This window comes from Lepisosteus platostomus, chromosome 7 (genome assembly GCF_059453375.1).
Source record: "Lepisosteus platostomus isolate fLepPlt1 chromosome 7, fLepPlt1.hap1, whole genome shotgun sequence".
Classification (NCBI taxonomy): Eukaryota; Metazoa; Chordata; class Actinopteri; order Semionotiformes; family Lepisosteidae; genus Lepisosteus; species Lepisosteus platostomus.
Genome location: NC_142617.1, coordinates 3,739,139 through 3,765,146, shown reverse-complemented (window position 1 = coordinate 3,765,146; position 26,008 = coordinate 3,739,139). Strand labels below are relative to the sequence as shown.

The window sequence follows — 26,008 nt, the reverse complement described above, 5'->3', positions numbered from 1 at the left end:
TGGTACTAAGTGCCGCTTCCATGGCAACTTGTAAAAAGTTACCTTTAATAACCAGGCTAAGTCAGAAATGGGGTTGCTCTTTTCAGCTTGCTCGCAAGTCTGCTCCCCGATGAAAACACATCAGTACACACAGCTGAAAGGCGCAAGTGACCTCACCTCCTCATTGGCAACCTGTCTGCCTAACGCCTCTTACCTTTCTGTGACGAAAATCGTCCTCTTTTGTTCATGGGTGTGTTTCACCCTAGATGAAATGTCACATTGATTTTTAAATGCTGGCACCCACCAATTGAGTGCTGGCACAGCTTGGCATACAGTCCACCTGCGCTCGCAAAAGTCACTTACCCAACTTTCTGAGACCTTTGTTGCTCACGCATCCCGTTTATCTTTTCAGTGCCGTGTTCAGTTGTCCAGAGTTTCTTTAAAATGACCACGAGGCTTCTGCGTCATGCCTATTCCTATCTAGTGCTGTAAAAGACACCGACGGTAAAAGACCGACGCAAGGTAAATAGCCCATGACATGCATAGAATGTGTACTTGATCTAGAGACGATGTTCTTTGCAATGAAAAACAGGGGGTCATCAATCATGTGACCCACCACTCCAGACAGTCCCGTTTTGTTCAGTGGGCTCATCTTCCCTGCGTTCACAGCCCTTTGTCAGTCAGAGCCAGTAGGAATGACATTCTTTAGAACACTCAATTTGTCTGGTCCCTTGCATTGAGCCTATTAAGAAGGGCGGCTCCTTTATGCTTTTGTCTATTGCTTAAATCCAACGGCTTAAAGTCCATTTCTGAGTACTTTCAACCTTATTTCAAAGTATCAAGGCTCATTTTGGGGGAAATCACTCGTTTCAATGAAATATTGACAAAGGAACATGGTCAAGTGGAACACTGTGTACAAGAAGTGCTGGATGGAAGTTTGTCATCTTTTCTGTTTTTTTTTTAATCTTGCTTTCAGAGGGCCTTGTACAATTATTTATTCAGTTTCATGGCTTGTAAACATGTTTTATATTCATCAAGCCAATTATCCAAAGGACACAGCAGCACAGCTCAAGGTGTGAATAATCACACAGACAGGAACAGATCTGCCAGGATTGGTTATGCATCACTCCATAACACAAATGCATAAATTACAAGCAAAGTATGACTGCTTACTCTTCATTATGTTATTAATAATAAGTTTCAAAATAAGTTTAATGTTTTTTTTTGTGAAGTCATTTTTCTAAGTGTCGCCTTCACCAATTAAGGGATTTCCTGTTACTGCTGTCCAAAGCTTCATGGAAGGGCTTCAGGAAAAATCATTCGTTCTTCCATCGCAATTCCTTCAATAAAATAAAAGCTTGTAAAAAGTTTAACAGCGAAGACAAGAACATTTAAAATGCACTTTGAGACTGGAGCCTTCACTCATTATTATTCAGAGTTCAAACATTATCTAGATGAGCAAGAAAATTAAGATCTTTTCATAAGGAGCAACTTCTATTCTTAGTGGAGCTGGATTTATAGAGCTCGTTGGCTCTGTCCTTTGCCATGTATCCTGGCTCTGAAAAATCCACCATACCCAGCTCACATCTAAAGCTCCCTCTATTCCTTTACATGCTCAGCCTTTAAAGCGAATAAAACATGAGCTGCAACTCAGGCCAGTATTTGCACTTGAAGTTTTGCCGTCTCACACTTTGTAGGGGAAAAAAAAAGCCTGTCAAGTCCTTAAGACAATCATGAGACTCAGAACCTAGGTTTCTTCTGGAGGTTTGCGAGGACAATTAATTTGTGCCCCTGCCTACACATTACTCTAACGAAACGGGCATCAGACAGATTTACAAAGCACACTTAAAAGATTAATCTGAAACATGGACAAGAAAGTCAACACACACAGAAGGCAGCATTTTACCACCACTTTCGGGCCTGTCCTGCTCAGGACTCAGAAGCACAGCAAGGCTGCAGAAAGACCTGCAGGGAAAATCAGGTTGCTGCTATAAGTAGTGTCGGTGAACCGACTGTGATCCTCCCTGAAAAAACAAGCACTTTTTGAAAGAGCAGGCGTGGTTAAATTGGCACTCTGTTCTTGTACAGACTGTCCTCCCTAAGTTTCTGCATAAATTTGATTGGTGAAGCAATTTCACACTTTTCCACCCAATCTGCTGTGCATAGCTGACACATAATGGATACCCAAGTATCACCCAGGAAAGTGTTGTACTTCAATGGTGGTTGAAGTGCGTCCTCTACTGCATAAAAACTGCTTTGAGATTCTCCGCGCTATAAAACGGCTCATGTCTTTCCTTTGTCATAGATTACACCAGATCCACCTCACTAAATGCCAGCAAGAGCTCTGACACTGCTGCTGGTGCAGAAACTGTAGTTCTGGTATTGTAATCAGAACAGATTTCAGCAGTCTGATCACTGGTTACGCGAGGAATAATTCTTCTGCTGTCCTATTCAACATCTGAAAACCATTTTTTTTATCTTGCTCCACTTGAATCCCATGTTACATAAAAGAGGTACAATGAAAATAGTTTTGTACACCATACAGAGGTTGCATACCTGAACACACAGCATTCTTTGTCAGAACTAGAACACAAAAAATACATATTGGCCAGATCATACGATGGTCACCTGCAACCAAAATATATAAATACATCTCAAATTTAGAACAAAAAAACTGAAGACAACTCATCCTTTGAAACATTTGACTGCAGTTCATGCATATACTGTATACATACAGGTACATGTGGAAAAGAGAAACTGGCCAGCCATATAGTACATTACACTGACTGAAATCAGAAGTTAACTACTCCAAAACTATCAAACACCTGTAAAAAACTACTAACGGAAGTGTTTGCATACATTTTATTAAGAAATAAAGACAACATACTGGATCCAGGGGTGCTTGGAAAAATAAACTTACAGAAAAGAACCACAACATTGTCTGTGTAGTGGATTAGAAATTATTTGTCATCTTAAAAAGGTCAATTTAACATGCTTTTGCTATATGCACAATGAACATACAGTTGATAATAGAGCTAAAAAAATAAATCCAGTTTTCAAGTTGCCACATCATTCACTTCAATCAATCAATTTATTGAGCACTTAAATGCAGTAGTTATTATATTAATAGGCTGTTAACAACTTATGTAATTTAAAGAGTTATCCCCATCCTATCGTCAATTTAACAGATAACTGCAAACAGTTCCAAGATGAACATTTGCAAAAATAAAACTTCTGACCTTGCCAACTTCAAAATAAACATTTAAACTTTTATTAACTACATTTTCAGCCACGGTTATGTATATCCTATAACGGTTTGATAACTGACCACTTCAAATACAAATGTTGCAGGACCAGATTTATCCCTTTTGAAGCTTTCAAAGAAGCAGTGCTATATTTAATCCAATCATCTATATAACTGTTGCCCAACACAGACCATTAATAAACACTAACTGAACTTGCAGATACTGTCCATAGATCCCTTTTGAAAATGACAGAACATTCACATGTGTAAACGAAACGCTCTGACCTGGGTAACTTGTTGCATGCTCTTCAGAGATGGGGGAATGCAACGCAGACATGAATACAATCTGTACTTCGAAGTCAACAATAATGGGGACCCATGCGATCAGCTTATTAAGGGAGCCAGTGCCACTTAATTGCACTATTCAGGGTAGTATTCAGAACTTTACGTTTTAAATATACAAATATGAGCAATTTCAGGACCATGCTTTTACAGATGCCACAGGTTTAGAGCGAAGTGATTTTTATAAACCCTTTAAGGGATTAGAAATAAGCTCAGGTTCGTGACATGTTCAGTGTCCCACTCCTTATGGCAAACAGATCAAGCCAGGATGGCCACTGTGATAAGAGGAAGATTTCATCGTCTTTTAAAACCTAAAACAACTAAGAGCAATGATTCAGAGAAAGAATACAGAAGAATTATTGTTATTCAACAATGCTGTGCTGGGGAGAAGTGCTTCACAGGTAATCTTCAATAGATCATAATTTAATTTATGTGGTTATATTTCTCATGGAAGATGAAGAAAAAACAAAAAGAGGCACAAATGTGCTGGAAAAGCTGAAGAAGCCCAACACGTCAAAGGCTCGGCTCACTTTGGTCCTGGGTCCTCGGGCACCAACATGATGAAATGGGGGGTTATAGAGTCCATTTGAAGTACTTCTTTAGGAGTCCAACTGAGTGTAGTAAAACATTACTCCTATCACCACAAAAAACTGCAAAGGAATAAAAGAGGTTTATTTTGGGGGGAAATAAAGAGTTATGGCAATGGCCATCTGTCCTCAAAGCATCTTCCCATAGAAAGAACTTACAAAAGTATCTGATAAGACTCTCTAACTGATACTGAAACAGATATATGAATAAGAGCAGACAACTGATTTGTTTAAAACCATCATCGTCCTCCCTTATGATCACGCCTCCACCAGCCCAGCGCAGCTTGGGTGGGGCAAAAGCTACTGTACATTTCTGGGAAAGGAAACGGGATCATCCACAGCCTAACTTCAATTAAGACAAATAAGCAGACATGTATCATGCCCTTAATACAATCCGACTTCAGTAAAAGGGGTAAAAGTTTGGCTCACGCCTGTGTCACACTGCTGGGAAGAGAAATAGCAGGCTAACACAGCTCTTCAGTTCATACTTACCGTCCAACACAAGATGGCAAAACCAAACCAGGAGACACCCAATCCTTGTCGAATCAAAGGGCCAGCAATGTAATCATAGCAGCCCTGTGGCCAAACACAAACACATTCTTGCTGCACATTACAAAAGCAGCAAATGAAGGAGATTCGCGGAACACGAGGGTGCATCTGTCTCTCTTCCTTTGAAACTACGCAAAAGCTCTCCGTAGAAGAATGAATAAAATATGTGGACTGAGCTTCCCTAGGGCTGAACAATAATGGCACGATCTCTTGCTGATGAACAGTCATCTGTGACAGAAATACAGTATGCAAGTATAATTCTCAGCCCGCCCTAATTTGGAATGTGTGCATGAGTCAAAGATAAGCTCATAATGGGACGCTCTAATTTCTTTTATGAAGAGGTAGCAGCCACACCATTAACTGTGCCACTCATTAACAAGCACCTCGCAAATCATTTTTCATGCACTTAAGCCCTGGTTCCCTGCAATCAGAGCGATGGTTCTGAACTGCGCAGGTTTGGTAGCGCCAGCGGTTTACCTGAGTGAAGAGGTAGGGCTCCACCCCAATCTTGCAGGCATTCACGTTCACAATGCCTCCAGTTCCATCCTGCAGACAGCACTGTCTGGGCCAGGGGTACTCGGAGTCCGAGTTCTGCTGTCTGAACTGGGAGTTGTACTGCAGCCAGTCCTGAGGTCCATATACACCACAGCATTGGTACTGAAAGGAGGGCAAACTGGTTAGAAGCTCCAGCTGCAGAAGAAAGATATTTTCAGCAGTGTTGGAGGGAATTCTACCTTTTAAAAACATGCCTTTAAGCTTTCATGACCAAGACGGAATGGACAGACCTTTGCCTGAGACTTTGCTATTCTCATTAATATGATTGCAACCTTTGAGACTTAAGACCCCAAGCGATGAAGGTGTGCTGGTCAACTCGCCTATTCCTGAGCCCAGAGCACAATAGCTAGAGCCAAGCAGAAGTATCCAACATGCATCTCATCCACATTTACTAGAAGAAAAAGAAACAAAGCAGTTCTCCTTACTGACAGTTTTCCTAACCCTGACCACACAGCCCCAAGCACTGTTACAACCTGGACCTCTGCAGTCTAACGTGAAAGAATACCTCGGTCATGATCATGTTCCACGTGCTGGTAATGCCACTGTTCTTGTAGATTTCGTCCTGAGTGCTTGGCAGATTTTGGGGCAGTGGCTTGTTGTAGTTCTCCAACATTTGTTTAAGGAAGAGATTTGGAACAAACTATAACAAAAACCCAACATAAAAAGTCATTGAGACAAAGATAACATTCTCTATTATTGGAATTCTATATTTCCATTCAACTTTTTCCAATACAAGACAAATCTACCCTCCAAGAACGAACAATGAAAGTAATGTTCTCCGTCTTGACATTCTTGTTTACTCATTAAGTTCAACTAAAGACCACTGCTATGCTATTAAAGTAAGGGACAGTTATTGACTGCAGGAAGTGAAACACACTCACTTCTCTCACAAGCAAGGTTCTCTGTACCTGCTCAACCCAGACAGATGCAGACTCAACTTCCAGAGGTAAAGCATGATAGAAGGAAAAAATATACAGTACAGTATATACCCAGTCTTTGTGTGTCGCTGCTGTGATGGCAGATGCCACTTCAAAAGCAAAGATGAAAATCATCAGTAGAATATACTGTAAAAAATGAAAAAGAAAAGTCATCTGAACAACCACCTACATTTCTGTGACTATTTTCTATATTTGTTTGTATATTTTCTATATCTGATGTTTCTAATACATCAATTCCATTCAACATTTGCTACCCATCTAAAATATGTTCACAGGCAAGGCAGACACCGAGGGGTCCCTTAATTGGGGAGAAGAAAATTAAATTAGCCCAGACAGATTAAAGCCCTTTGTTAGCCTTGGGGATAAACCACTAACAAATGAAAGTCAGTATATAGCAGTTGAGAAAGTGATATATAGTTTGATAAAATCTTGCTCAGTTCTGTTGAATAGACTACATCAATTATCTACAGAGAAACTGTAACAGCCCAGTTTAAACTGAGCCAGGGTCTGGACTGGGACTCACCACAAGCAGGAGCCCCCTTTTGGACTTCAAGACGGCGTACATCCCAAACACAGCTGTGCAGAAGAGAGCGAAGCCCGTGAACAGGCCGATCCAGGCCGCTCTCCAGATGCTGTCATTGCCCGTAGCGTACACCAGGACGTACAGGTGGTCCCGATCAAAGATGAAGAAGATGCACATGGCCATCAGTGCAAGGCCACAGCACTGAGGGAGAGGATGAGCACAATCAATACATCAGCATGGGCCAGCACTCTCTCTGGGCTGGCGTTGGAAAACACACGCCGTCTTTATTCAGTTATCGGGAATCTCCCACTCGTTCTTTTGGATGTTTACAGATACAAAGGAAACGGTGTTGAGGAATATAACAGGATATGCTGTCCCTTAAACCACAACTGCAGTGGTGCTGTATCTCAGGTGTGTTGAAAACCCAGAAGTGCTCAAATGTTCATATCGCACGGTTCATGTCTTGCACAGGTGTCTGAATGTAACGTGGTGGAAAGATGACATGTGCAGGAAATTAAATCATATGGTCATTTAAACCTCACTAGAGACAAAACTTAAAAGGCATCCCTTAAATGGAGGCATAAACAGTCTCATTTCAAAATTAATTTTTGCAAAGGCCAAAGATCTGTTTTAATTAATAGAACTATGCTACAGGCATTGTCATAATGCCATTTTCATGGTTTGTTCCACTAAAATGAATTCCATAAATAGCAGAATGCCAGGTCTTGGAGTTCAACAAGGATTTTTTTTTACTATATAGCTAAGGAGATATACAAAGTTCACCCTCTCGTGTTTTTCTCACGGAACAGTTATTTTTATTTTTTTACCAAACTATATCATCTTTGAAATATGAAAATGTCAGAAAAGAGAGAACCATTAAAAAAAAATCCTTACACATATATAGCACTCCACTCAAAGCACTTTACAGTAATGGGGACTCCCCTCCACCCCACCAATGTGCAGCATCCACCTGGATGATGCGACGGCAGCCATAGTGCGCCAGAAAACTCACCACACACCAACTCTCAGTGGGGAGGAGAGCAGAGTGATGAAGCCAGTTCAGAGATGGGGATTATTAGGAGGCCATGATTGGTAAAGGCCAATGGGAAATTTGGCCAGGACGCTGGGGTTACACCCCTACTCTTTTTGAGACACACCCTGGGATTTTTAATGACCACAGAGAGTCAGGATCTCGGTTTTACGTCTCATCCGAAGGAGGGTGCCTTTTTACAGTATAGTGTCCCCGTCACTATACTGCGGCATTAGGACCCACACAGACTACAGGGTGAGCGCACCCTGCTGGCCCCACTAAAAGCCTAAATGTTGAAGAGATTCAGGTTTAATGGCAGCCCAGATCTAGAGGAAGGTACATCCCCAACAACACTACTCAGGGCCTCAAGGACACCAGGTGTGCAGTCCCAAGCTGCATCCCATCACCCAGGGACACTCTTTTTGTTTCAGGGGAGTCTCAGGTTCACCCGGGGCACCAAGCAAGGTGTATTTTTATTTTAATAACATTGGTTACTCAGATGGGAGTGCTTCAGGTTACACCCATCTTTCAGACAAACTGTCATTGTGAGCTCAGTGAGCAGAAAAAAAAAGCTTTGCTTTTCCAGCTTCTTCTCTCCAGTGTGACAGAATGTTTCTGTGGGTGAGAAAGGAGAAACAGTTCTGGGGAAGAGCCTGTGAAGCCACCTGCAGCCCTCAAGTTGTATTCTGGCAAGCAGCAGTTTCAGGTGTATTAACTCACTGAGCAAGCAGAAAGTATATTTTTTTAAACACAAGCAAATATAAGTTGTTCATTTCCTGTTGGGATTCATCTTCCAATGAGACTATAACACCTTTTTTTTTCCTGTAATTTCTACAGTCTCCCTTCTGATATTATCGTCATGACACAGCATATGAAAGCAGGAAGATTTTTGAAAGGCTGTTTCTCCAGTAAAAAAAAATGTCTACATGCAATTTTCCCTTGTTGTGAGGCTTAACTTTGGAACCGATAGCCAGGGATAAAGAATATTAAAGAAGTGCACTTAAAGGGAGACTTTACTCCAACAACTACACGCAGTAAAATGAACAACAGCCTCCTATGACCTAAGCCTTCAGTTTGTATTTTCCAATAAGTTCCTGAACAAATAAACTATACTTGTCCCCCTAATAAGATCCTGTAGCTCCCCTTGGCCAGCCTGCTAGCCCATGAAGGAGAGCTGTGGCGTACACCTGGACTCTCAAGATACTTTCAAGGCATACACGAGCAGCTTGCTAATGATTCTATTATATTAGGCTAAAACAAAAAAGATGCATCACCAGGACCACAGTGCTTTGAACTTTGAAACTCAGGAAATTATTCACATTTTTGTAGGGCATACGCGACAGGAAACCCAGGGCTGTCCTTGGCAGCCCCGATGAACAGTGAAACATGTCATAAGGTCTTAAATTCCACGCCTGCCACCCACCTTCAGTGGGTGTGGTTAATTTATTACTGAGGTTAAGTTATTTTAAGTATTATATAAAATGAAGTTTAAACACATAATCTGACTGTTTCCCCATACTAATAACAGGGAAAAAAATGAACTTGTAGATGAGCTGTTCTACCTAATCCCTGCCTTCTGCAAATAAAACATCTCATTGTAGAAACAGAAACCTCTTTAGCCAGAGCAACACGGTTTATCCTTTGAAACAATGTCCAGTCACAGCTAACAGTCTGCAGTGAATAGCAGGTGTATCCGTATCCTGCAGCTATGTGACACACTGTCAGACAATTTGTGGCCCATGACCACACAGCACTTTAATTATGCGATTAACTTTATGTCATAATTAAAATCACTGTTCAAGAAAACTCATTTGTAATACTTAAACTCCACATCAGTGAATCTGACTTTTTAAAAGCAAACATAGTTTTTTTTTTTTAATCACTTGCAGTGTAACAGCCTGTTTTAGCTGTTCAACGTTAACAGTTTCTGCTTGCCCAGTGAACACTTCAGAGCAATATTTCAGTCATAGAGTGATTAACAATCTGGAACTAGCTGGGGACAATGCAGCTACATCCTTAAGCACACATTTTTAATCTGATTATTCCAGTCTTTTCAACTGTGTAAATGCAACACAGCAGTAGTCAATCCTGCAATGAATCTGTATCCCTCCAGGGGGCAGTCATGCACTCTGATGAGATGTGTCACCTCTTGCCTCTCAGATGGAATATGGACAGTATTTACTAGGTGATTTTGTGTACAGATGCAGAGTGGGTAGTATGGGGTTGTCACTGGTTGAGTGAAATTAATATTTGGCTGCAATCTGCACATGCACAGACTTTGCTCTCTGGCCACAAGGTCTGGGCCTATCCAAGCATCAGTCAGCACACAGATCTCTCCTGGAGCAGCACTCATGTACCGTTTAATATTAACACCAGAAAACCCCAATGGGGCACGTTAATAAGAACTGACGAGGACTGAGGAGGAGGGGATCATGTCCTGACGGGTAGCAGCTGGGGACCAGCCTGGTTTTGATGAACCAGTCTTTAAAGAATCTGAGGTTTGCAAAAAGCAGAGCAGGTATTTCCCAGACACGTGCGTAGACGTGAAAATGACAAACCTGAGATGTACAGTGATAGTACCAGGAAGTACAGTGTGTGAAAAACTACAATCACTTCCTTAGGTTTTTCAGAGAAAAAGTAATGTACCTGCAGAAGAAAATTTAGACCAGATCGGTATTTTTTTCCTGCACTCAAGGGACATGTTGCTTGACTCCTTTCCCAGACAAGGCTTCCTCCTTTTGGACAACCTGCTTTTATCTCATGTAAAGGTGTTTAGCAAACAGTCCGTAGAAAACCGTCTAGGTTTTCCAGGAAGATGCCGTCAGACTGACCAATAAGAAATGATTAAACAAACAGCCCTGTGCATCTCTAACGGTGCGCTCTGTATATAGACAGATCAACGCAGGTTTGGACTCAACGGATCGATGAAGTCTTCCGCTTCGTCTGTCATTTTTGTCCTCTCTCAGCCGACTCACCGCAATGACGAAGTTGCCCCACGCGAGGAAGGCTTGAAAACAGCGAACGCCGATGTCAGATTTGGCCACCATGTCTTGACCTCAGGGTACCTGCGTGAAGACGGAAGAGAAAAGTAAGCGGGAGAAGCCGAGAAGGCGCTGGGGTGGGAGACGAGCAGCTGCACAGACCGCTCCCCTAGCGCGGCTCACTCTCGCGGCCTCCCCAACCCTCCCCGACACGTCCTGCACTGCCTTCTGGAGCGCTGCACAACGGGCAACAACTACACAAACCACACCAGGACTGGGAGGCCTCCTGCACAGCCGGAAGAATGATGTCCAGAATCTGCCAAAGAATCCTGGACGATGAGCCGATGACCTTTTTCTGCTGCTGGGGTGAGGTCGGTCATGGTTTGAAGCAGTTAAAATTGACCCAAAGCTGATATGTTTTTTTTTTTAACAGAACATTTCAGATAAACTACAATAATTAACCAATCAAAAAATTGTATTTCAGCAATGATAATATTCTTGGAGCACCTATGCTGAAGTGGCAACTCATTATTGTCTTAAACAGGACAGGGCTTACATGCTTTGTGACTGTTTAGTTTGGCAATACCAGCAAGCGTGAATAACTTACTACTATTTTTTTTCCTGAGGAACAAAATAATTTCATACACTTTAATAGGTGCCTACCAGAAAGAGACTATAGCAATCATTTTCCCCGCCAGTGCCTATGGTCCTTGCTCACATGTAATTGAGCCAGACCCCAGAAGATTTATCCAAAGAAAGATTAATGTCAAGAACGCAAAAGCAGTAAATCTTTCAATTTTTAAAACAGCAAAAAAATTGGATACGAAGGCAAGATCTAGGTTAATACCATTCTAAGAGACAGAGAATCACAATTATGAGATAAGTCAAAATTTTCTTTTTTGAAAAAGCAGGGCATATTTAAACTTATTTTTAAAAAATGGCAATTTTTCCATCCCCTTACAGAACAAGCCATGTTCGGCACTGGTACAAATAATCCAGGTTGTTGTTTTCATTGGGCCTGCAGTGACTACGCCAAACAAAATGGTTTACAAAGTTACTGGGTTCCAGACTTGACCTTAGCACGGAATTAGACACGTAATCGTTTTTAATTATCAGCCAAGATAAAACTGTGAATGTCAGATACCAAAATCAAAGTTAACATAACTGTCCACTCTTACAAGTCCAATTCTGCAGTGCAGCTCTCTACATTAAACTAAGGAGCCCCACAGATTAAGATCTTCTGCTTTGAGACACCAACAACTCCCCCACCTTGTAAATCGAGATGTTAGGTTATTGATCTGGCCCTTAGAAGTACTGTAAAACAGTATTCTCCAATGCCAATAATTCAAGATTAACAATAAAAGCCCTTCAGGTGAGGTGAAGAGAATCAAACAACAGTTGGTTCCAAGGCTTTAACTATATCCTTTCACGGAGTCCTTTACTGTCCATATACTCAAATGCACACTGTGTGCTTTCAACAGCGCAATTCAGAGTACATGAGATGCTATAACTACAGCTTTGTCCGTTCTCTGATCATAGGAGCCTAAGACGTTGCGCAACAACACGAGACAAACTTGGCGGCCTCACTGCCAAAAGCAGAACGCAGCACTCCCTGGGCATCCTCCAGTTATACAGAAACCGGTCAGGCGAGTTTTTTTATTTTCGTCACCCGGAATGGGTGCGTACCGAAATCCAGCGATATATGGCTACGCCTCAGCAAACCGTCCGCAAGATCAGCGAGGAGGGCGAGTGACGGGCTGCCTTCACCCCACCAAGTATGAACTGGAGAGGTGCTGGCCCAAAACAAGGCAGCATCCACACCCCGCCGAACAGAACTTCTACAAAAATGCAGAATGTTGTTATAAGCTGTCAAATGAGCCGTACCACGTCTTTAAAACGGTGTACAATTATATACATAATAAGAACATCGATTCTGATTTATTCCGTTTAGAGTCTGCCTACACCTGGTACAGTATATTTGCAATTTAGCAGCGCTCCTAGACACCCGCACAATTTATTTACCCTCCAGTGACATTTCCTCAACTCTGAAACAGCCGACTGCGCTCCTCGCTAACTCAGCAGTACAGCAAGTAAGCGGAAAACACGACTTCCCTGCTAAATATTTAAACCACCCCCAAGAACTGTTACATTTCATGGTACAGGTGCATTTTTCGTCATTATCCGCAATTATTCTTTGCATATAATTCTTATTATCTAAAAAGTCTTCTGTTTAAGACGAACATTTAAACAGAAAGTCGAGTTATTTTTTTAAACTACTACACTTTACAAAAACAATCTTGTTATAGTTGCACAGGAAGGTTATCTGGTAAGAAGTTGACACATAACCAGGTTACAGATAATTGGTACTCCACACATAGCTACAGTAGCTCTACAGTACATACAATACAGGCAAAGATCACCTTCAGGCAAAACCAGCGTTTTGCTCTGCCTTATTTGACACGGAGTGTAGTAACGCGGTGAGTGTGATCTGAAAGGGCAGTTAACGTCTAAAAAAAATAAGTGAAATGCTTTAGGAAAAAAAGAGTAAACTGTTTGGAAGCTGAAGGCGACGTTAACACAAACGAGGATCTGTAGGCACTTAGTATCTTTTAAGTAAAGCCAATAAATACATAAATATAATCCTTGACGACATATATACAGACTCACCTTTGTTACCCCCCAAAAAACCTGGATGTGTACTGTAAAACACTCTAAATCCCAAAGTGATGCGTCTCGGATATCCTTTGTTGCAGAAGGTGGAAACTTCAACCCACAAACTTTAAGCGACCAAGCCTCGACGTCTAGGGGCTGATTTCGGGTTGGTCAGCGCCGAACACGTGATGCTGGAATAACCTGTTTGAGAAGGCGGCAGGTGGGTTTTCAGCTACCTGCGTAACTAATAGGTAAGAATCATCATCTCCGAAAGATGAATGTACATACAGGTTTTAATAGCATCTTCGATTTTGTTATCAGTTCTGTCTACTGTTATGGCCGTGACTTTTTTTTTCCATAATGCCGTGATATAAAATGTGCTGCCATTGTTTCATAGAAAAACTACGTTTTTGTGCCTGTCACAAGTATTAGGATTCTACACCTAAAAACCGTCCATGCTGTAAGAGGGTGTGGTTCTAATTCATTCTGAGAACACTTAAAAAACTTACAGCACAGCAACAGGACATGTTTAAGTATTTATAATTACGATTAAAACGTGGGGGTTATAATTCAGTGTTTTCTACCGGCAAAAAAAAAAAGATAATGTTTTGAAGTCTCGATACAATAATGTTACATCTTATGCACTGCATAAACACGGCTGTTTGAAACGGTGTCTTGGATTTGTAAGCGTGATCATTATGTCTTGTAATCTGCAGTCTGCTTGCGTTTAACTGAAAGCGAAATGTCCATGCAGCATCTTAATAACTTCCACTTCTACGCTGAACTTCTCTAAAGTTGAAACCCAGTATAATTAGTACTATGAACTCCCTGTAATATTCTACTAAATGAGGAGTGAGCTACTGTACTCTCACAAAAGTTACAGTGAAATCAACTAATCACCTTTTGTGTTCTATGAATTAAGCACACAGCAAGAGCCAACATTTAGCTCTTTAGGCCTGTTCCTGGGTGTTTTGTAGCCAAACCACGGTAGTAATTACAGATGGTGACCTTTAAAAGCTGAGGATGTGATTCAGGCTCTCTTCACTGTCAGATCAAATATGGACATGTGCAAACTCCTTACTCACAATTGCCAGGCAAAGTTAACTGATAGAGCTGTGACCTACTTATTTCAGAAAAAAAAGATTTAAGATTAAATTTTAATTATAAGGATGCTATCTTTAAAGCAGATTTAAAGAAAAAAAAAACATGATACTTTTAAAGTAACAGAAGTTTTATCCCGTGAAGTAATTTTGTTGTGTAATACTTTTTTCATTACAGCAAAATGTATTTTGTTGGACATGTTTTTTTTTTAAATCATCTATGCGTTTCTGGAGCAAATAAGATGTAATATGTAAGACATCATATGCATTACGAAACTCATTTTAATTCTTCAGATTTATTTGGAAGATATAGATTTATCGTACTGGCAATAAAACTAGAGAAAGCTGTCAGTCATCATGTTCACAAATTAAAAAGATCGTAACTACCCAAAAGAGTAACTACAATAATAATAATAATAATAATAATAATAATAATAATAATAATAATAATATGACAGCATTATTTTACAGATAATGTAATTATTTCCATCATGGGAAACGTCACTGCTACCTTTTTTATGCCTTAAACATCGTATTACAATATTAAGCACAAATCTCAGAATCACTCCATGTCACCCAGTAAATTTGGTGCATCAGGTGTAAGTCACCTGTAACTGCCTTTGCCAGAAAGAATGTTTCAGTCTGGATCTGCAAAATGTTTGTTTTAAAAAAGAGTACTGTCTGTGATCATAGCTGCAGAATGTCTCTCAACAGTCATTTGGGTGGATGGGTTTATCATTGTATTCTAGGGCAGCTTCTATGTTGATAATAATTAGTGACCACTTTCACATAACAGACCAATAAACCATAAAACTTCTGTTTTAAATCAGGGACATACAATTATTTACCACCTGGTTTGCCATGATAAAATAATATATTCTTGTTAAAATGTTAATATTCCACTTAATCATTATTTCAGATCAATACAGTTCTCAAACAATAGAATATTGTATGGTTGTTTCAGATATTGATTAATTTCTTCAGCAGTTAAGTGATTTTTCAGCTCATTGATAAACATTCAGTATCCAATAATTGAACACAAAATGCAAAAAGTGAAGATTTTAAACTATTTTATTTTATTTTCCAGCAACCTACAGTAATTGTTCAAAATGAAACAAAGGAAGTAATTGGGAAAATAAGAGAATATCTATATCAATTAAACACAACTAAATGTTTCATAACAGATAAGGGATGAGTCTTTTTATTAGTTTGTTTAACTGTTACTTTTTTGGAACTACTGAAACAGCACTCCCAATATTTGCGGTTCTCTGCCACTCTTTAGATTAAAACTCTGTTAACTCCTGTAGCTTTTCCAGCAAAGTCTGCTTAAATAAATCCTCACACTTGAGGGAAAGTAGTCTGGTGTAACTTCTGAAATGCTATAGTGTTTGAAGCACAGATGGATTAATCAATGGAACAAATAAAGGTTTATTCCTTGTTGAAAAGAGAAGAAAGGAAACACAACATTTTGGCTGTGGACTCTTCTTCATGTGCCCTTCTTTACACCCAAAGAAGACTCCACAGCCAAAACGTTGTTTCCTTTCTTCTCTTCAACATGGAATAAACCTTTACTTGTTCCTTTGCAGCCTACGCATGCTGACGCAGCTACTGTACCTACTTGAACTACTGGATTTTTCAATGGTAGTTTCTCAAATTGTCCACTACATTTCAAGGAGCTCCATGATCATTTGGTGTCTCAGGTCTAACAAAACAAAACAGAAGATTTTTGCAATAATCTGAACTCTTCCATGTCCCTTACTTGAGTTTTCTAGCAGTGTACGTGGGACTGTTCTCCATAGCAGTGCCTCACAATGGAAAGTCATTCTGACCCTGAAGATATGTCCTTGTTCTTTTAACAAAAGCGAATCACCCAGTCAACAACCTTAATAGCATCGTGTGACATTTTTCTCCCCCTCTGTTTCATAACAAGCATTTTTTCAGAATTTGTCTCAATAAGTAAGCTGTGGAGCAGGATGATGGTGTGCTTTTTTATTTTTTTTATTCCCAGTAAATTAAAACTGAGCAGAGGTCCTGTATTTAATAAATAATGATTTCTCATGCTGCCTTATGCAAAAGCTAATAAAGACCTGAATTAAATCACAAATGACTGCTCTTTTTTCTTGATTTAGTGAATGGTTATGACTGCACATCATCTTCGGATGTTTTTTCAGATTCCTGCTTGTTTCTGATCTTCATTTGTACCTATGATAAAGAACAAAGAGGATGGTTAAGAAGATACACCTTTAGCTTATTAATTTTTGTTTTTCTTTAATTTGTCATCATAAAATGTAAACATAGTCCTTGGCATCATGATAATAGAAATATAATAGAACAAAAAGTATATTTTAATGTCTTTTTTCTTTTTAAATAAACAAGACAACCTTTCTCTTCAAGGTGGTGCCTTATTCAGGCATTGAAGAGTTCTTGATTTGCCTGAAACTGGGCTTGGAGACATTCAAAACAGGTTTACAAAGAACTGATGTTCATGTTAGCAGACAAAGGGGGACTCAAAATAAAAATTACATTCTTCAGAGCAAGACTTTTAGGTGAGATGGCAGAGATAATTTCTGCTATTGGTTCTGTTTTGCTCTCAGTTCTTCCTCAGGGAGCCTGTACCAATATGAATTAACCGTCCTCTTTGTTTTTTTTTTTAAAAGTGATATTTTAATAGTACTCGAAAGTGAGGTGCTCTTCCAAGATTCCATGGCACATATAAAATACTTCTCTGTGAACCACTAAGAAAAAAAAGGCTAAGAACCATATATATTCATGAAATTTGTCTACTTAAATTTAAATTATGCCTCTTTGAAAGTTGTATAAGATGTATTGCATGGTTAGTGTTCAGCATTTTCAATTTTACAATGACAAACCTCCCTTTAAAAGGCAATTAGCAGACATTTTCTTCACTGGATCCCAGTTTAGGAAACATTTTTCATTCCCCTCTGGGTATAGACTGCTTTTATCATTATTTTCCCAAATTATTTTAAATCCTGCAGTTATGATTATTGTGTACCACATAACCTCTCCCTTGTTGGGACAACTCATCCAACAACTGGCAAACGTATTGGTAAAGTACAGTACATCCATTTAAGCACATATCAGCTGGTCAACTGCGGGACTGAACTGGGATTTGTGATCAGCATCACCTGTAAACTGCTTTTGGGGAACCGAGCATCAAAACATCTCGTGGTTGTGATGCTCAGCATGAGGCAGCTCTGGCTTTATTTCGTAATTAGAAGATTTTTAGTGTTACTTCCTGGGCAACAGAATCAACTGAAAGACAATTTAATTTGACATTACAGTATAAACACCAAACTAGGGGACACTGAGTATGGAAAAAACTGAGTTTTTCAATAGGCTTAACAGCAGGGTTCCTCAATTCCAGTCCTCAGGGGCTGACGTGCAGCAGGTTTTCTGGCTCTCTTTAATTCAGCTACTGTACATCTTAAGACTGGAGGAAAGAGTAAAATTGTTCCAATTAATGAGAGACCGTAACCTTTATCTACAGGCCTGTTTTTGTTTGAAAGACCTGAGATTCAAAGGGTGGCTCATTGCAGAGGCACTGAACATTTTAATTGGTGCACCATTTCTGTTGCAAGTAAAAAAAACGAACTCCGCCGGAAGATGTGTTAATCAAAAAATTAGATTCCAGTATGAATTGCCGAGAAATGATTGTGAAGAAATAATCTTTCTTTATGGACAAATCTCAATGCTACTGCTACTTAAAATGCAGTCCTTGAAATTGCCACATCACTCACATTGAGGTGAGGCAAGTTCACATTTCTTTTGTGTCTAATTACTCACAGATTAGTTACGTCACAGAAAAAGGGTGAGGAAAACATCAAATAACAATATATGAAACTTATTGTAAATCCTTAGTCGCTTTTGACCTGTCCCAACAAAGTCCCATGCAGTCAATCCACCTATGTTATTTTTATGACTTATTGTCTAAGCTGGCATGCTTATCCAGGACAACTTGGAATATGAAAATGCGCATTAGGTACAACAAGGTTGATATAATCAAAAAAACTCAAATTATATACAGTGTAGGGACATGCTTTTGATAAGTATTTAATGTTCATAGTGAATAATGCGATAAGCAAGCTACATTATCTTAATCAAAGAGTTAAAAAGTCTAGTGCAATACAGAGGCTGCTGAGAGGTCACAGACGCTGTCTAAATAGATTCAGAGTCAGGTTCCCAAAGGGTCTCACAGACTTAGCAGTTGCAAAATCTACTAGTTAGCTCATTCCACTGAGCAGAGCCTGGTCCAGAAACTCTGGAAGGAGAGGAGGAGCGGAGAGCGTGAGGGGAGTGCCGAGAGGAATAGAAGACTGAAGACTGAGGAAGATGGGTGAGAGAGGGTTTGAAGGGTGAGAGAGGGTTTGAAGGATGAGAGAGGGTATGAAGGGTGAGAGAGGGTATGAAGGGTGAGAGAGTATGAAGGGTGAGAGGGTTTGAAGGGTGAGAGAGGGTATGAAGGGTGAGAGAGGGTACGAAGGGTGAGAGGGGGTTTGAAGGGTGAGAGAGGGTATGAAGGGTGAGAGAGGGTACGAAGGGTGAGAGGGGGTTTGAAGGGTGAGAGAGGGTATGAAGGGTGAGAGAGGGTTTTTAAATTGGATTTTAATGGGAGCCAGAAGAGGAGCTGGTGTAATGGAGAAAGATGGGAAAAGTGTGGCAAAATCCTGGATGAGTCGGAGCCTGGGGAATAGCAGTATCTGGGAAGCCAGCAAAGAGGGAGTTACAGTAGTCTAGGTGGGGGAATATCAGGGTCTGCAGTAGGAGAAGTGTAGAATAGTTTGTAAGGAAAGGGCAGGTTCTGTTAATATTGCTCCAGAAGAAGCAGCAGGAGAGACGAGAGGCTCAAGAGATGGAACATGTTGGGAACAGGAGAAGGAGAGGTCAGGAGTGAAGCAGAGGAGGACAGTGACTAGAACGGTAGAGACGTTAAGAGGAAAAGAGATGGAACGGTCCACAGTGGAGGAGGAAGATAAAGCAAATAAAAGGAGACCAGACTATGAGAGGTTGAGTTTAATATGATGAAAGTTCATTTTGGAGGAGAAAGCTGAGATACAGGAACATATACGGGATGAGTATGCAGGGGCAGGAAAGGAGAGGATATGAGCATCATGAGCATAAAAGCTGATACACAAGAGAGAAGATGAGGGAGGCTCAGGGACAGAACAGAGAGAAAGCTTTACCCACTGTACAAGAAATGATAAGGTCAGAGAGTGCTGACAGGAGATTATTAGGAGATTAAGATTACTCAGTATCAAAGGTGACAGAGTTCGTGATAGATCAAGGCAAAGAAGAGAACCAGTCATGAACGGGCTGTTGTGTCCACTTAGTTTTTCTGGAGTTCTACAGCACAGCTGTTTATACCTCCTGACCAACAGAGTGAAGTCCTTCTGAAGATGTGTGCTCTTTAGGAAAACCCAGCATCCCCTTTCTTCACAGGGTAAAAAATATCTGTTTCCAGTAAGGCAGTGCATTACTTTTTCTTCATCCAAGTTGTGCTTTTTAAAATCTGAACACTACAGGAGCCCTGAGAAGCATCAAGCGAAAATACACACAGCATTTACTTTTAACCTCTCAGCATATAATAATGGAACACGTCATCACCGCATTAAGACTGCCTTTGTATACCACTACCATTTGCTATTTTAAGGAAACCTTCCCCTGTCTCCTGGCTCATTAAATAAATAAAGGATATATAATAGGAATGCTTTTTTTTTTCTTTAAAACAGAGAACATTCAGCTTTTAACAAAACGTGCTGCTGCTGCACCAGCAGCGTGGAATTTCGTTAACCCGTGTAGAAATATGAAATAAAAAGCTTCACATTGTCTTCTTAGTTCAATTAACTCTGTGAATATCTGAGAGGAAAATGTGATTTGAAGTTAGTACAGTGCTATTGGATCTTGAACTTCAAAAATGTATCACAGGCTAACACAATTGCTTTCACACTCCCATCACTCTAATGACTTCATATAAGGAATTCAAGCTGGTCACATCACTTGACAATATCATTGGTGTTATTGCTGTGGTGCAGAAGAGTTGGGGTAAGTGTATAAACCCAAGTTAGTATTTTCATGTGTTTTATCAATAGTTAGCCACACTATGTACTGCAGACTAGGCTTGGCATTAAGATAGAACCCTCATCACCATCTCTCTCTCTCTGTGTGTCAGAGGCTTCTTAAATCTATCCAATAGCAAGCTGCCATCAAGCACTGAGTTGGGGAATTTTCCTTTTGCTGGACGAGTTAAAGGCCACTCTCCCTTGTGCTCAATTAGTGTACCCTGCCTTGCATCAAGAAAGAAACCTGTCTTATTACTGTACATTTTATTATTACAAGGAGAGACTGACTAAAGGGCTGGGCAGGTGTATTGGTTTTGAAACTAAGAGAATGGCAGAGGAATATCAGGGTGAGCCTGCAGACTTTAATGCTTAAAAATAAATAGCTGACCTCTTTGACTAATCCTAACATACATTAATTAACATACAATTTGACAGAAAAGAAGGGGCTACAGAATATCAATCTGTGTAGCTGAAATAGATCAAGTTCCAAAGAAAACCCACCTATCATCAAATCCTCTTAAAATTGTTTATTATTATTTACTTAATTGTTTTAAATGACTGGGAGAATTAATGCATTCTGACATGATATCCCAAAGTCTGAGAAAGACATTAAATATAACTAAATATTAGATGGCTTCAAAACTTCAACCATAATTTTAGATAATTTGTGTAAATAAATCAGGAATGTGTCAGAAAGCTAGTCAAAGCTAGCCTTAAAAGACAGAAACATACAGCAGGCCTAAAGACATGTCTAAACATCAGAGTTTTCAGTCAAAACAAACTTTAGAGGGTCAACTTTTTTTAAAAAATAATTCTTTTTTTTTTGTCAGACTTTTCCCAGGTTGTTTTTCTGTGGTGCAATTAGTCATTTTGAAGTCAAAAGCCTTATGGGCAACAACATTTACTCTGTAGGTTTCTTACTCACTCTCATTACAGAGATGTCCTTGAAAACCTAACAGTTTGATTATGATGAGGTGCTTGGTATAATTATGTGCTCTTAATAGGGTTTAATGTAATTAGGAACCAACATATAGTAGTCTTATATCAGAGGTAAGGTTACAACCGAGAGCCTTTTAATGAGTTTGAAGCTTGCTTCCAATTGGTATGATGAAAAGAAAGTCTGTTTGAAGTACAGGTTCTTTTTTAATTTTAGATGGTAATTAATAATTAGTAACGGTCGCACTTCAAAATAAGATTTACAACACAGAAAAGTAAACTTGACATAATTTTTTTTCAATGCAAATTGAGGTGCAGTAATTCAGAGTTTTTGCTGGACAGGAGCTTCTAACAAGCTGCTTGTTGGTTCCCAAAGACCACCGATGCTCATTAAACTGCACGGAGAGCAAAACTCCTTTGAGTTCAGAAAGAAAATAAATGAATAATCAAACTTAACCTGTTCTAACATAAACTGAAGAGGATCCTCAGGCCTCTTGAAAACCAAGTTTTCTGTCATCTCCTGTTGATTAATGAAAGAAAAAAACAAGGCATTATTGAGGGAATAAATGTGCTGTACTGTGACTCATTATTGTCCTTTTACATAATGTTATTCAAATACAGAATAATTCAGAATATTTCATCTTTCCATACATTCCCGACAGGAATCCAATACATAATAGGCCATGTTTTCAAAATGTAAAAAATACATTTGCAATAGACTTATTGTTTCCCATTTGGAAAACAATTAAAAATAATATTGTGTGTGGGAGGTGTGCCCATTAAACAGAGACCTTGACCTTTTGCGCTTCTCTCCAGAAAGGAGGAAAGCCACATGACATCAGAGCTGGCGTCCTTAAGCAGGGGCAGAGGCTTAGAGCTGGGCGTGTGTGCCCTCAATGGACGCCACACCTTCAGCGTATTCTGAAGAGCATGAGGAGGCCCAGGTGCCTCAGTGACCCGAGAGCTGGTGCTGTGCAGTACTGGCACACACCCTGGAATGCAACCCTGGGCTGTTCCACGCCAGCAGGTGACGAATCCAATTATTCTGACACGATACAGGGAGGTCACAATCACCAAACGCCCACGTGCACCGACCTACTGTACCCCTCCACCCTGGATACCCAGCAAAAGAAAACAAACAAACAAACAAACAAACAAACAAACAAACAAACAAACAAACAAACAAACAAACAAACAAACAGTGGACACAGCCTCATCAAAATAAATCCACCCGCGCATTTCACAACAAACTCCATGCTGGGAATCAGTGTCCAAAATGTTTTTTAATTTGAGTTAGATTTTATTGACTGCACAGAACATTTTCCTCCTGCCGCCCAAAGGCATACTGGTAGGTTAATTGGCTTTTGAGAAAACTGGCCCTGGTGTGAGTGCGTGTGCGTGTGTGTGCCATTATTGCCAGAATAAGCCCGGCTCTCCTGTGACCCCATTTTGGATGAAGCATTGAGAAAAAGCATGGATGGCTATAACATAGAAAACACTGAGCTTCGAGCCTTATTCTGTGCAAAACACTCAAGCCGACGTTTTTATGTTGACACGTCATTTGTATCACCTAGATAATGTGGGGAACCAATATAACATACAAACAGAACAGTGGGACATGTCGTGAACAAAAGCCAAATTGAAATCAAGGGTGTACAAATGCTGTCAACATGTTATGAAAAAGATATCGCTACTCTGCAAGATGGACCAAATCAATTTGCGAGCCTACACATGTCCCCCCCCGCCACTGACAGGCTAACAGAACTGAACATTATTCATAGTCTTGAACAAAGATACAAACTCTGAGGGGCCCCGATTCAAATATTCAATTTTCCTCACATATTCACCCTGACTCTTTCGAGACATGGTTGGATGAGATCCTTCAATCGCTTAAGAAACAGCCCCCCAAACGCTTGGGCCTCCACTCAGCTGCCTTCCTTGTGATCTTCCGTTTGTGGACAGTTTAGCTAGATGGCCACTGGTGCCCAGGCTGGAACTACGTGCCCCACCTGAGTTTTACCTGTACCTGAAAGATCTGGAGGATGTTATGCTTCTCCATGTACTTCACCGAACGCTCATAAGGGTCTTCGTATGGTGAGATGCCTTTGGTGCTCAGGTCCGACATTTCTGTTATCAAGACGTTTGCTGTGGGGTCTGTCTGTGCCATCTGAGTCGAAGAGCAGAAAGGGGTTTATACAGGAATGTCCAGCTTTTGTCCAGTAGAATCACAACCCAGGAGTGGCTACAGGTCACACTGACCCCACTAATTCCTTGATTGTCCCCGATGGGAAATTTGCTTTGCAGACAGGCAAAATACACACTGTAATGTGATACACAATAGACTTAGCACAACACGAACCTTTGACAAATAAAACAAATACATGCATAAGAAGAAAACATAAGCTAGAAGCAATTTAGAAAGATAAATGACAATGCGGGGTCATCAGTGTGTGAGATAGATCCATAAGATAAATGCATGATGAATAAATTAAGTAAAATATAACAGTTGTCCAAATTAAGCAGGTTATTAGCCGTGGGAATAAACAATAACTCCGTGTTATTACGGAATTTTGAGCAAACTAGCACATTCAAGTAAATATGTTACACTTGCTTAAGGAGTGAAATCAGGTCTTTAATACAAAACTAAAAATACCCACTGAAGGTGTAGTTAGTAAAATACTTTTGACCAACAGGAATGTAAGTGGCCCAATCATTTAAACCTAACCTGGTAAGTTTTAAATGTGAACTTGCAAATTTAACCTTTCAAGAGGAGCAAAAGTGCGAAGCGAATAGGGCCAAGACGTACAAGTTAAGAAGCAGCAGGTAAGATTTATTTCTGTGGAGACAATCCCGGCAGTTCTAGTATGTCAACAGGCTGGTTTATTAGTTTCGTTACTGACATCGGCCTACTCGCGTACAGATTCAAGTGGGCATCTGGAAAAAAACAAAACAATCTCCAACGTTTAGGTTAGTGTCTATCAAGAACAGAAACAATGTTATTTAAAGACCCGTCGAATCCACGTTTTCAAGCGCCGACGTCCTGTCCTGTACACCTGCAGTGAACTGTGATCACGTTACCGTAAGGTGCAGTGATCAATACCCTCCACTTCAACGCACCTTTCAACGGGACTGCTCTTTTATGTACGCGGGCTTCACTGTCGTCCTTTTCAGAGAGATAGATTGGGGGGAAAAAAAAGAAGAAACTCGTAACTTTAAAAGACGGATATGGCGCTGTGCAACTGCACGGTATCCACGCCTGTCCCCACGGACTTCACGCAAGCGTTCGTTGCCCCAGCAACAGTACAACAGCGAGTGTGCCGTCACGTGTCGGACTGACGTAATCGAGTGTGTATTTTAATCAAAAGCATTGTTTTGGGGGCACAGGAGAAACGTCCAATAAATCACAGGTCTAGGCATGCTACTGTTTTCAGGGTTTCTCGTAAACTGCTAAAAAAAAACCCAAGAGCAAACCTGTTTCTTGGCGGAAAAAAAATCAACTTTGTGTCTATCCAAGCTACAGTCGTACAATAAGACTTAAAAAGCATCAGAAATTATAATTTATGCATGAAGTGCCTCTCCAAAAGATTTTAATTTCCTGCTAGCTCGTATGAAATATGCATTTTCCTAGTACATTACATTCCGTTATTCACATCGAACTCTTACTGCTAATGTTTAAAGACGTTTAGCAATTTTTTTTCCTATTTCTAATCATGCGACTGGATACTCTCGAGGATGTCTCGGCATGTGAAGAAGAAATTTAAATTACAAAAAACAGGTCTTTCGACCAAATTATCTCACAACGCTGTGAATTACATGTCGGTATAGAATGTGATGTGGATTGTTTATCTGAACTAACACACCAGTCGACTCAGTTTCTAATCTTTATGTAAAACGTATGGCATTCATCTGTAAAACCAAGGCGAGTTTTATACAGTATACAAAAATACATGGCTCTTTAGCTTATTTTGAGGAGAATGTGAAGCGTGTCACAGATTTCACACAAGAGCACGATTTTTCTAATGGTATAAGAAAAATGTACCAGCTCATACAGTGTGTATTTGTTTGCACCGGGACGTAGGGAAGCCCTTACAAGACAGTATAGCCCTGTCTGCCTGTCCACCAGTTTAACTCTGTCCTTCCAGTTAAAAAAACTGTAAATCGCGTTCACTTGTTTATAGGAAAGCGGCGTTAATTCCACGGCGAAGGGCAGAAATAAAAACACAACGTTTCGGCCGTGGAGCCTCTTCAGGTGGGTTTTAACCCGTGTTTTGTCGGACAAAATGTGACAGCGTCCTCAAGATGGCTTTACGCGGGGAAGCAACAGTAACATCTTTACATTTATTTTGTCTGGTTAATTGCACTGGGAAAACTACAGTCAAAAGCATCTGGCGATGTGATTAGGCTGCAGACTTCAAAGGCGCTCTTGTCAGCCTGGCCATATGTCTGCTCAACACACCCACCAACACGAGTTTGATATCGAGACTTCTGGGCTCCAGCTTCCTGCGTGTTCAGAGC

The 26,008-nt window shown here is 40.3% G+C and overlaps 2 protein-coding genes across 2 annotated transcripts; both read right to left on the bottom strand.

Moving 5' to 3' along the window:
- Positions 1–2,827: 2,827 nt before the first annotated feature.
- On the bottom strand, positions 2,828–13,553 carry LOC148657896 (uroplakin-1b-like). Its single transcript, XM_088638521.1, has 8 exons — positions 13,396–13,553; positions 10,723–10,812; positions 6,718–6,918; positions 6,246–6,320; positions 5,762–5,896; positions 5,179–5,358; positions 4,645–4,728; positions 2,828–4,215 (listed from the first exon to the last, which is right to left on the bottom strand). Exons 2-8 carry the CDS (start codon positions 10,792–10,794, stop codon positions 4,165–4,167), a joined length of 798 nt encoding a protein of 265 aa, XP_088494647.1. The 5' UTR covers positions 10,795–10,812; positions 13,396–13,553; the 3' UTR covers positions 2,828–4,164.
- Positions 13,554–15,533: 1,980 nt separating this feature from the next.
- Positions 15,534–24,797, bottom strand: tex55 (testis expressed 55). Its single transcript, XM_088638520.1, has 4 exons — positions 24,611–24,797; positions 23,520–23,660; positions 21,951–22,013; positions 15,534–16,682 (listed from the first exon to the last, which is right to left on the bottom strand). Exons 2-4 carry the CDS (start codon positions 23,658–23,660, stop codon positions 16,617–16,619), a joined length of 270 nt encoding a protein of 89 aa, XP_088494646.1. The 5' UTR covers positions 24,611–24,797; the 3' UTR covers positions 15,534–16,616.
- Positions 24,798–26,008: the final 1,211 nt, after the last annotated feature.

Coding starts and splice junctions, on each gene's coding strand:
- LOC148657896 (XM_088638521.1), bottom strand. CDS start 10,794: ATGGTGGCCAAATCTGACATCGGCGTTCGCTGTTTTCAAGCCTTCCTC. Junction 4,729..5,178: donor AGCCCTACCTCTTCACTCAG/GTAAACCGCTGG, acceptor GTTTGGCCACAG/GGCTGCTATGATTACATTGC. Junction 4,216..4,644: donor TTGCCATCTTGTGTTGGACG/GTAAGTATGAAC, acceptor ATTCCTTTGCAG/TTTTTTGTGGTGATAGGAGT.
- tex55 (XM_088638520.1), bottom strand. CDS start 23,660: ATGGCACAGACAGACCCCACAGCAAACGTCTTGATAACAGAAATGTCG. Junction 22,014..23,519: donor ACATCCTCCAGATCTTTCAG/GTACAGGTAAAA, acceptor ATTAATCAACAG/GAGATGACAGAAAACTTGGT. Junction 16,683..21,950: donor TTCAGTTTATGTTAGAACAG/GTTAAGTTTGAT, acceptor TCTTTATCATAG/GTACAAATGAAGATCAGAAA.